Source organism: Callospermophilus lateralis, chromosome 6, assembly GCF_048772815.1.
Source record: "Callospermophilus lateralis isolate mCalLat2 chromosome 6, mCalLat2.hap1, whole genome shotgun sequence".
Taxonomy (NCBI): Eukaryota; Metazoa; Chordata; class Mammalia; order Rodentia; family Sciuridae; genus Callospermophilus; species Callospermophilus lateralis.
This window is the reverse complement of record NC_135310.1, coordinates 131459942-131472871: the sequence shown is the minus strand read 5'-3', so window position 1 is coordinate 131472871 and position 12930 is coordinate 131459942. Positions and strand designations below refer to the sequence as shown.

The 12930-nt window shown below is 33.5% G+C and overlaps 1 protein-coding gene and 1 non-coding gene across 2 annotated transcripts; both read right to left on the bottom strand.

Moving 5' to 3' along the window:
- Positions 1-7454: 7454 nt before the first annotated feature.
- Positions 7455-8429, bottom strand: LOC143402143 (olfactory receptor 2W1). Its single transcript, XM_076859585.1, has one exon. It carries the CDS (start codon positions 8427-8429, stop codon positions 7455-7457), a length of 975 nt encoding a protein of 324 aa, XP_076715700.1.
- Positions 8430-12258: 3829 nt separating this feature from the next.
- Trnaa-agc (transfer RNA alanine (anticodon AGC)) lies at positions 12259-12330 on the bottom strand. The gene has a single exon. It is a non-coding gene; the product is annotated as a tRNA-Ala (tRNA).
- Positions 12331-12930: the final 600 nt, after the last annotated feature.

The following is a 12930-nucleotide window of genomic DNA, read 5'->3' as shown; positions in this document are numbered from 1 at the left end:
CATTGGGGCATAACTAAGAACATATGAGAGAATGGGAAGTTGTCTATGGAACACAGTAATAGGGGAGTCTTTCTTGGATAGATGGTCTTTCCTCCTATCCCAACAATAGGAGAAGTGGACGGCACTGTTTGCCCCCAGAATTGTGTCAGGACTGAGAAGGTAGCCCTGGTGTCGAGGAGAAAATCAACCTTGCATCCATCCACCTGAATCTGCACCTTGGGTTCTTGTTTATTAATCATTACAGACGGGGACAAGGACCCAAGGCACAATTGATTGCCATCCCCAGAAGGTTGGAGGGTTCCATGGCCATAGGCCTCCTACAGGATCTAGGACAGTCAGAGCCCCAATGACCTTGTTGTTGACATTTAGGGCATGGAGTACATGGAGTGCATGGTGGAGGGCATGCCTTGGCCCAATTTCCCTCCTTGCCAGACTTGAAGCAGGCACCCGGGGGGAGGGTTTCAGTGATTGGCGGCGACCCGAGGAAGCACCCTTCAGGGCCTGGGCAAGCATCTGAAATTTTTCAATCTGAGGGGTGGCAGGGCCTTGTTTGAACATTTTTAGTTTGGCCCAGATGTTGGGGTAGCTCTGTGAGAGGAAATATGTCAAAAGGACATGCTGAACATCTGGGATTTTGGGATCTAGATTACTGCTAAAGGGCTTTTGTAAGCTGATTCAGAAATTCCGATGGGGTCTCTTGTAATTTTTGGAAATTGACGGCCTTAAGTGCCACTTTTTTGAGCCCAGCAAGAATACATATGGAGAATCAGTCCCTACTCTGTGTGCCATTTTGTGTATTATAATCCCAGTTGGGAATTTGATCTGGGGCAGCAAGTGGACCCAGAGGGTGATTTGGATTAACTCGGTGAGTTTCATCCACATGGGCTCTGGCAAGTTCCCAGACTCTGGTACATTCCTGAAGAAGGAGAGTATTATCCAATAACATATAAGTGAGGCTATAAGCCTGGAGGACCCATTGAAACTCTCTTCTGTGGTGAATGAGCCCAACCTTCACTCTAGTTGTGTGAGGTCATTCATAGAGAATGGGACATGTACCCGGATAATGCCCTCAGGTCCAGCAACCTCTCTTAAAAGGGCTATGGTTTGTGGGACTAGGGAGTGGGAACTAGTTTGGGGGGGGACTAAAGGTGTCAGGGGGAGCAGGGGGAGCTGACGGAGGAGGTCAATAGGGAGGGGGTTCATCTGCTGGATAGGTACGGGTGAGAATGAAGAAGAGAAAAAGCCTCAACATTTCCTTCCACTTTTTCGAGCACTCACAGAAGTTAAACAGATCTCTGAGAATTTCAGGATCTAGGGATCCTCCTGGGGGCCATTGACTTTGATTGTGTGCAGAATTTAATAAGGAGGAGTCTGTAGGGAGGGAAGAAGAGGCCCTCATGGTCAGGAGAGGGACAAGGGTGGTTGAGAGAGAGAGAGAGAGAGAGAGAGAGAGAGAGAGAGAGGTGCCTGTTCTTCCACCCCTCAGGACCTCCCACTCATGAACCGGGTTCCAGAGAGTCCACTGTGACCATGAAGGTCGTGGCAGGGTGTGTTCTGTCCTCCAGATTGGGCATCATAGGTATGCCGGACAATCATGGTCAAAGCCCCTGCATATATCCCGTCTGAAGTTGGATACCCGATAGGGGAGTTTACCTACTGAAGAGCCAGTGTTGTGCGAGTAATAGCAGCACTCAAAAGAGTGGATGAGGACAGCAAGCCTTGAGAGAGGGAGCCCTTGAGCAGCGAGGCATTCCGCCTTCCTGGGTTTTGGCATGGTTTTGGCACCAATGAAAGAACGAACAAGGCTCGTTGTTGGAGAAAATGCCCATTTATTGAGGAACAGCTCTGCATATTTATAGAGCCGGGTGGTTTGACAGCATGGGGTGCTTTTTGATTGGTGGGTAAGGATCAGGTGAGCCAGCAGGGCTAGTCAGATTGGTGGGTAAAGATCATGTGAGCCAGCAGGGCTCACCATTGGACGGCTCTTCTTGGGGGATGGGGAAGTTAGTCTTTGGAGCCAGAGCAACTCCCAACAACAAAATTCATGTAAATTCTCATAATTTCATGATAATTCATTTCTCTAATTTACAGAATTGAAAAATTATTTTTTTCTTAACCAGTGTGTGCATGTTATGACTATAGGTAAATAGAAGAAAATTTACTAACTGCTCATGAAGGCCACCCACATGTATTTTATGTGTGTGTGTGTGTATATTTCTTATTTGCTTTTCATATTTACTGAGTATTTATTATATCAGTGTCAGATGTGGAACCCAAGATTCAGAGAAGGTTAGGAACATGCTCAAGGTGACACAATTAAGTTTGTGAGTTAAAGTGAACTGAAGATAGCAAAGAAGTTGAAAAAATTATATTTGTAGAAAAAACCTGTGAAACTTTTACTTGGGGAAAAATGAATCAAGTTTGTAACATTTAATTCATGAGAAAATCAAGAAAGCATTTCCAATAAATGTTTTCCTAGCTGTACCACTTTCCTAAGTATGATTGGGGTAAATGATATCATTGTGGTGCATAAGCTGTCTCATAGATAATGTTTATTTATTGAACCTGAGGTTAATTTATACTTTTTTATATTATTATTTAGCTATACATTTGGGGGAAATGAAATTTATTTTTCCTTATATTAAAATTCTGACCATCAGCATATGAAGACATTTTCCTCTAAGTGGAGATTAAGTTCCATGGTGGAATAATCCTAAGGTCTGTGTTTGTTCTTATGTTTTAGGGTAGGAATTGTCTTTAATTTTTCAGAATTTGGTGACTCAAAATATTTAACTAGACTTGTCTGTGATTTCAAATTGTTGTAATGAGAAAGAATTTACTAGCCAATCACTGAAGGATCTGTAGTAAGAGAATGGGAATATTTTTAAAACAACTCTGTGAGAAATAATTATTTTGTAGAGTATTTATAATTTCTTTATATTCTCTTTATATAAAATATCTAATATAGTACTGCCACATCAACTTTTTGGGGATTTATAATCATAATTATTTATTGAAGAGGATTAAATCTCATAATATCTGAGATATCTGAAATAAATTTTCAAACATTGGCTGCAGAGATTTATTCATGTATCAAAGTTTCTCTCTAACTGGAAAATGGCTTCCAAAGACTTTATTCTTAAAATTTATTATGATACTTTCAGTATGTCATACTGTCAACATGAACAATGTTTAGTACTTAAAGCAATTTACTTAAAAGTTAATGTGATTGAGCATCCTAATGTTTGATCATATTAACATATTTCACAGGCACCAAAATGCAAAGTTATATATTAAAATAAAGAAGTATAAATTAACCTTGAGCTCAATAAATAATAATATATTTCTTCTATAGTGTATATACTACCTATATATTATATATAGCACATATATATAGCATAGATATACACATATATAATATTATATCTAGCATATATAACATAGATATACACATATATAATATTATATATACTATTAATAGCATGTATATATTTGTATATATTGCTTCCAAGGGCTTTCTGTTATATATATATATATATATATATATATATATATATATATATATATTATATATATATATATATATATATATATATTTATATATTTATATATATATATATATAAACATATTATATATGCTCTATGTAGCATATATAATATATAATATGTATATAAACATTATGTAATGGTATTTTATATGATTATGAGCCACATCACCATATACCACATATAGAATCAAGTATATATCATATATAATAGATATTATATAACATACAAATGTTATATGTACATATAATAGCCAGATATATTTGAACCTTTCTTCACAGAAATTCAATAGGTAAATATACTTGAAAATTCATGTGAATCTATTAGTTTATTTACATAAAACCACCTTATGTGTAATAAGTTTCTCATGACATTTGGTTTCATTGGTATTCAAGGAAATTTATTCAATTCTTTCTTTTTTGGAATTGTTTTCAGCCATAACTCCTTGAGTGATTAAAAAATGATGCCAATGGAAATAGGATTGGGTAATAATATATTCCTTCTTTATCATATTCTCTTTGTTATCACAAAATCATAGTTCTCTGACATTATCCATATAAAATTCAATAGCATGAGGTAACTTTTCGCAGTGCCTACCACATAGCAGGCATTTTTAATAAAAAATATTTTTATTAGTTGTTGATCAACATTTATTTTATTGATTTATATGCAGTGCTAAGAATCGAACCCAGTTCCTCACACATTCAAGGCAAGGGTTCTACCACTGAGTCCCAACCCCAGCCCTACAGCAGGCAGTTTTTACTGACTGATTATTTAATCTGGTCTTCATTTGACAACCCATTTTACTTCCATGAGGCTATTTACTTATATTCTTTGTTTTAATTATGTACATGCTGGTTTGTAAGCCTCTCTGACTTTGACACTTTCTTAATGTAGATCTTCTCTGCCAAATTCAGATCTTAGATAATTTTTAAAGCATCTCAAGTGCCATGTTATCTCCTGAAAATATTTCAATTTTCTCTAATTTGGATTTATGTACTACTACTCTGAAGAAACTTTGATCTGTAATTAGTCCCAAGTTTAGCATTTAGGTAGCTTAGCAGAAGATGACCTCCAATGGTATCATACAATGTTGATTTTCCCAACATAAAAAGCTGGTATCTTTGTTCCTGTGTCCTCCTATGTAATGCTTCATTTTAATTTACAGTAGAGGAAACAGGAAGCAAAAAATTAATTTAATTCTGTCATATTTGTTATTGCTTACTTTAAGAGCATCTCTGGCTTCAAGAGTGAGCCTAGAATCCCAGCAATGTCACAAATCAGAAAGCCTTCCTACAATAGGTCTTCTTTACCAGTTGTTCTGGATGGCCTTTAGTCAATATGAAAGAAAAGATAGATAGTGAAGCCAAATATAGCAACAGTGAAAAACATGACAGGAAAATAGAAAAGTTATTTTAGTAATTGACTTTAAATTTAAGAAAACAAATCCTTGAGAATATTGAGTTATTGTTTTTCTCAAGGTAAAATAAGATTCAAATTATGGTCTCCTGCATCCTGTTCTAATGTTTCTTTTATACTTTTTTCTTTATTCATTCTTTCTATTTTTTCTCTTTCTGTGTTCCTTTTCATCTTTTCCCCCTTTATTATGGCAAGGACAGCTGTCATGACACTTATTTTCTGGCAAATTTTAATTTTACACATTTTTTTATAGCACCATCATGGTCAAATATTGGCACAATGTTTTCTTACTCCTATGGCACTTTGCACACCTTCATGAATATTGACCAAGTCATAATAGACCATTGACTTTAGATGAGCTAGAGCAAGTGAGGTAAATTTTCATAAATAATGATGTGAGCCATGATCAGAAGAGCAACTCCTCAGTATAGAGAATTATTATTATTATTATTATTATTATTATTATTTATGATTCTACTTAGCCTTTTTAGGATATATATTTTCCTATAAGCATGAGGCAAGGCATATTAACTTATAGAACCACCAATGAGCTTACTTGTGTAAGTTCAAAGCTCAATATATTTAAAGGATTTGTTGTAATTTAATGAAATTGTTTGGATATATACATTCATTTAGGGAAAACAAAATAGTATTATAACTTTTTCATCACTGTCACCAAAATCCCTGAAAAAAACAACTTAAAGGAGAAAAGATTTATTTTGTTTCACAGTTTAGAAGTTTCTGTGCATGGTCAGCTGATCCAAGGCAAAATAATCATGGTGGAGGGCTTGGCTGAGAAAAATTCTTCAGCTCATGGAAGCTAGGAAGAAAATAATTTGGGGGAGAACATAAATGGGACTGGATGCAAAAAAATACTTCCAGGATATTTCTGCTTTTTTCAGCTAAGTACCCCTCCCAATAATCCATTTAGATTATTAATTCATTAAGTGGATTAATCCACTTATGAGATGCAAGCCTTCATGATCCAAAAGGTTTCCAAAAGCTCCACTTATAGACCTTGCTGCATTAGGAAAAAAATCTTCAACATATGACCTTTTGAGGTACGTTCTAGATCCAAACCATAACATTAAGAATGCTATATTTTGCATAGTAAATGCCAGAGACAAACCAAAAAGAAAACAAAACTAGGCATCCAGAAAAAAGATACTATAAAATGTAATGTTCTCCCATATGTATTAAGTAATTTATTTTAGTTTACTTAGTTACTGAAGTTTATAAATGATATGTTGCCCATCATTGCTTTTAAATCTTGGAGTCAGAACAGGTGATTTGGGAAAATAAGTCAGGAGGATTGTAAATTTCAGATGAGCCTCAGCAACTTATTGAGGACCTAAACAACTTAACGAGACAATGTCTCAAAATAAAAAGATAAAAGGCTGGGGATGTGGCTCAGTTGTTAAGCACCCCTTGGTTTAATCCCCAGTACACTACCACCTCCCCTCAAAAAAGAATAAGAATGTTAGGTTACTTTTATATTCTAGAAATGTATGTGATGAACTTTGTCTAGATTGAATATAATTATTAACTTTTAGAGATAGGTATCAGACCATAGAAAAAAAAGTTTAATTTAAAAGTTAGCACAGTTTTACAACCCCTGCAAAAAAATTAGCATTTATTATCATAAATGGAAATCAATAGTATCATTTTATAAAATTACACTATAAAAATAATACTGCATTAATTCACAGTAATTTTCTTATTCCATAAATATATACTAAAAGCCTAACTGGTTTCAAACTAGTAATATTCTCTTTCTGAAAATGTTAGGATATTCATATAATAAAGTTTCACAAATAATGGAGAAAAGAATTAGTTTGGGCTGTCACCTTTAAAAAGTCTTTGATAAATATCTTCTTATTTCTATCATGAAATATTCTTCCGTGATATCTATCATGATACAGAAGTTAAAGACTTAAATTACAAAGATGCTTTACTCAAGATATTAATGTCAACTTTAATTGACTGAAGAGAAAAATTTTCACAAAGTGTTTAAGATAATTACCAGCTGATAGAATTTATTGTCTGAACCTCCCCAAAATATAAATATAAAAGTAAATATCAGAAAAGACTTAATATGCAAAGTAATTATTAATATTTTATTACTTAACATACAAACCAAAATTTATATGAAACTGTGTGTGCAGGTCTTTATGATGATTATGCATTGCATTTAAAATACAAAATTAGATAACTGAAGTTGCTTCTATGTGGCTTGAGAAGAAAATTTATTTAAGTTTATTTACATGTTTCTTTTATGTAAAGTAAAAATATAAATTATTAATGACCTTTTCTCCTAAACATATACCCATGATTAAAGGCACAAAAACTAAGTAGTATATTACAACATTGCTTGCATTAATAAAATGTTTGCAAATAAGAAGTATTATGTTAATTCATCACTATGATCTAAGGATTACTTAACTCCATAAAAATTAAAGACAATTAGAAAACACATTTCATTACTTTATTTATTCTAATATAGATCTCTTCAAATGTCTCTTTACTTTCCCAGCTTCATGGTGAACTCTCATCAGCTTCTTCAGTGCATCCTTCATGTCCTTATTCCTTAAGGTGTAAATGAGGGGGTTGAGACTTGGAGTGATGATGGTGTAAAAGAGGGTAAAGAACTTTCCTTGGTCCTTGGAAGCACTGTTACCTGGTTGTAGGTACAAGTAGATAATAGCTCCATAGAACATGAACACAACAGTGAAATGAGATCCACAGGTATTCATTGCTTTGCGTTGGCCAGCTTTAGATTTCATTTTCAGCACAGCTTTGGCAATGCAGCCATAGGATATAAGGATAAGGATGAGAGGTGTGAGGACAATGATAATGCCTAAAGCAAACACAGACATTTCTACTGTTGCTGTGTCTACACAAGCTATCTTGACCATAGCTGGCAACTCACACAAGAAATGATCAAGAAGGTTGTTTCCACATCTAGGCAAATTCAGGGTGAGTGTACATAACACTACAGAATTGGCCAAACTAATACTCCAGACCATGACAATCATCTTGAGACATAGATGAGGGTTCATGATTATCAAATAATGCAAAGGCTTACAAATAGCTGTAAAACGGTCATAGGACATGACAGCCAGGAGAAGGCATTCAATGGAGCCGAACCACATGTAAACATAGAGTTGAATGACACAACCCACGTAGCTGATGGTCTTTGTGGGTCCCCACAAGTTGACCAGCATCTGAGGGACAATGGTGGTTGTGAAACACAGATCTAGAAAAGATAAATTCCTGAGGAAAAAGTACATTGGTGTGTGGAGGTGGGAATCCAGGAAAGATGCAAGAATGATGGCTGTGTTTCCCATCAATGTGATAGAATAGAAGATGGTGACAACTCCTGACAGGATCATCTCCAGTTTAGGATGGTCAGAGAAGCCCAGTAGAATAAAACCATGTGAAAAACTATAATTTCTTTGGTCCATTGTCCTTTGATATTTAAATCCTAGATTGAAAACAAGAGGAGTAGGAAGGGGGATGGGAGGAGGAGAAGGAAGAAATAGAAGTGGGGGAAAAGGAAGGTGAAGGAGGAGGAGGAAAAGAAGGAGACAAGAAGAGATGAAGAAAGAAAAAGCAAGAGAAAGAGGAAACAAGAAGGAGGAGGAAGAGGAGAAAGAAGAAAGAAATAATTTCTCTGTATATTAATGGAAATTTGATTAATTGTAGATTTTTTCTCATGTCTGATTAAGTATATAGGTAATCTTGGAGAGTTCAATATTGAACTTAGGGTCTAAATTTTCTCACATGGAAATTAGAAAGTTTGGAATTGATTTGGTACTAAAATAATATGACTCTACAATTCTTTAAAATTTTTTTTTAGTTGTAGTTGGACACAATACCTTTAATTAATTAATTATTATTTTTATTAATGTCATGCTGAGGATTGAACCCAGGACCTTACACATGTGAGGCAAGTGTTCTACCACTGAGCCACACTCCCAGCCCCCCTACAATGTTTTATAAAGCTAGCTAGCTTGATATAGTGAAGATCTTCTTTTACCAAGTTCTTAAATTCCCCTGTAAAAGCTGTTTGATTAATTTTAGAATGAGGAAAACAGTATTGCTCTTTTTTTTCCATTAGTTAGTGAATGGCACCTTGGATCTAACTGTTGCTCTTAGATATCTGACATTTATATCACTCCATTTTTTATCTCTCATTCTCAATACCTCCCTTATAAGAAAATTGATAAATTTGAATGCCAAATTAACCACTTACCTTTAAAATTTTTCATCACCACTACCCTAATTCAAATCATAGTCTTTAGTCCTTGCATTCAATCTTACGCCTTTACACTATTACACTATTCAATAAAATTATGTCACCGATGTTTTTAAAGCCTGTTAGATGATTTCTAGATCAATTAAGAAACATTTTAATTTTTGAAGATGACCTCAAAGGACCTGCGTATTTTGGCTCCTACTATGTATTAATGCTTATCTCACCAATCACATTACCTGTGTTCACTACTAGCCTTCTTTCAGTTTTTTCAACTTGTTAAAGACTCATTCTTATCTAAACCCCTGTGAACTCTTCTTCCTTTCTGAGTAACTCTTAATCAATCTTTATCATCTTTAAATGGTTCTTTCTTAAAAAGAAATTTACAGAACAGTTGTTTTTTTTATGTTTACCTTATTTCATGCATAGGGAACTCATGCAGACAGCCACTGTAACATGAAGCTTAAAAGCATAGGCAGAAACAAACAAACAAACAAACAAACAAACAAAAAACCAAAGAAAAGAAAAGAAAGCATAGGCAGAGAGCTGATGTTCATTCCTGTCTGTGCCAGTCTTTTAGCTGTGTGATCCCAGATAAGTTACATACCACTGTTGAGCTCAGTTTCCTCTTGTGTGAAATGGTGATCATAAAGATACCTACGGTTGAGAAGAAATTAAATAATAAATTCAAAGTGCTTAAAACAAAGCTGGGAACATAGCATGATTCAATAATCTGAAGTTATTAAAATTATAATAAGAAATTGTAATCATGTAGGACATAAGTAAATATTTAATATTCTTTCTCGCAACATGAATATAAGGGCTATAAGACAGTAGATATTTTGACATAATCATGCATACATAGAATATAATTTGCTTCATTTCAGTTCCTAGTACATCCTCTTTTCTTCCTCGCCCCCTCTGATTGCTCCCTTCTATTGGTATTCCTTCTATTTATTTATAGTATTTTTCTTCAATCCATGCACAGCACCTAAAGCATTCACCATAGAGCATATTAAAAAATAATATAGTAGGGGGCTGGGGTGTGGCTAAATAGTAAAGCACTTGCCTAGTAGTGTGAGGAGGCACTGGGTTCAATGATAAGTACCACATAAAAAGGAATGAATGAATAAATAAAAATAAAGTTATTAAAAATAATAATATAGTGATAGAAGGGATTACTTAAATAGAAAATAATGTGATTTTATGAATATAATAACAAATAATGTATTGATTAATTTTAATGGAAAACAATGTAAAACATTAGTCTCTACTTGAAAAACCAAAAAGTTTAGCAATATTTCAGAAGTACAACACAGATATGATCCCTCTAAACATGCATGAGCATCTCAGAACTACTCAAACTTGTAGTAGTCAAACAGATTATCACTGCCAGGCTCTTATAACAGAGTATAAAAAGGTAACTTCTTACCACTTGAAGGAAAAATGATATCCAGAAAAGTTTCATTTAATAGTGTATTATATACTTAAATTTTAGCTAGAAAGTTATATCCTGTGTTAAATATTCTTATCACAAGAAAAAAATGTAAGAGTTGCAGGAATCTTTTGAAAGGAATGGATAGTTTTATGACATAAATTGTGGTAAAGACTTCAGGTAAATATTTGTGTCCAAACTCATCAAGCTGTATATATTAAATATGGACAGCTTTTTTAATGTCAGTAAACTCAATTAAGTGCTTATAAGAAATTAATATAAAATATTTAATTGAAAAATAAACTGATGCCTCCTTCTCTGTTATGTTGGAAAAAGTTGTGCTGTTTGTTTATCATGCTATCTCAAAACATGTCTTGGTATTATGATGAAATTACTTTAAACTGGGGTTATGATTCAGAAGTGGAACATTTGCTAAATCAAGTAGATATATTGGTTAAGATCATTGTTTTGAGAAAGTCATTTGGTGATTTCCTCAGTACTAGCTTTTCAAAAATTATTATTTGAACCTGAGTTCTGCCAATAACCAAGTTAGATACTGAAATGTATTGCAAGTTATTATGCACCTTTACAATTCCATAAACATCATGTTTTTTCCCAATTAATTCATAAAATTTTATCTGTTCTTTAAAAAACAAATAAATTGTACGTTATTAATGTTATGACATTTAAACAGGGGGAGTTAAAAATAATTCATGCTTATTTATTTTGATACATATGTTGATAATATCTGCAATTGAACCTAACTTCTGAATACAACAGGCCTTTCTGTTCAGATAATATGTAAGCAAAAATGAAATTCTTAAAAACAAAAACAAAAAAATAAAAAATCCTTTTAAAATTAAACTTAACCTCATGCTGTTAATTTCTTTATAATGTCATTATCACTATAGTCCCAATGACTAATTCAAGGATGGGTAAAAAAATAATTTTTCTTCTGCATGTTAAAAATTTAATGCAAGAAAATTTTAGACATTTTTCATGCATATTATAAGACCTAAAGACACATTAAAAAGATATCCTTCCTAGCTTCACAATCTCTAAGTATAAAATACTACCATTTTTCATTTTCAAATTAATATATATTTCCCTCTTGTATTTCTGCCAGGTTAAAATATTTGAAATTACAAATTAAGAAATAATTTTATGTCCTCTTAGATATTAAATTTAGTATTTCCTTCACAGTATAGATACTAAGGGAGATTTCTTTGCAGATTTACATAATTTATTTATTCTCAGATTTCTAAAAGAATAAATCATCAGAAGAATTCATCCATACAGGTTCTAAGTTCTTTTCTTTTCTTTTCCACAAATTGTTTTACCATCACAGGCACATTATTTTCCAAGAACTATTAAAGATTATTCAAGATTAACATTACCGTGATTCAAGGAGCGTTCCCTTGATGTCCTACTTCTCTGCTACTGTAGAGTCCACAGTATGGAAAAAGGTCCTAGTTAAACATTTGTTGCCAATCTCTCATATTTTTCCTGTGGTACCATGGAGAAATAAGTTCAAGAGATCTGTTTTACAATATGATAACTATAGTTAATAATGACAGGTTGTAGTCTTAAAGGATATTTTTTTTGGGGAAACTGGGCATCAAACCCAGAGTTTCCTGCTTGCTAGGCAAGTGCTCTACCACTAAGCTATATCCCCAACCCTTAAAATGCTGTATTCTTGAAAAATGCAAAGGAGTCAATTTTAAATGTTCCCACCAAAAAAATAACTATGTAAGGTTGTCCTTTTATTAGTTAGCTAGATTTAACCATTCCATATGCATATATCATTTAAAACATCAGGTACTACATTAAATATATGTATTTTTAGCTATTCATGTATCTTTAGTCACCAAGGAAAGCTATTGGACAGGGAAATGAGAAAATGTATTTGATTTTTCCCGAGTATTACAAACAAAACTTTCTTTTAAATAATGTGAATTTCCAACACAAGAATTATAGCATATGTTAACTCTAATATTTATAGAATGCACTGATTTGGAAGGTAAGTTTACTCTGTACAGATACAGTTGTCTTTGAAAGAGAAGGCGTTCAATTTCCAAATCCCTAAGTGGTAAATTCAGGATCATAATATTTGTTTTTCTTCAGTTGTCTTGGTGACCATGAGGTGTGGTCCAAATATTTCAATGTCCAAGAAAGTTTTACTAATGTCTCAGAGGTCCCTATTTAAGCAGGTGATCCTGGAGTGAGTATGTACTCTGAGGATTTTTATGAGTTAGTTTATGATAAGTTGTGAAAC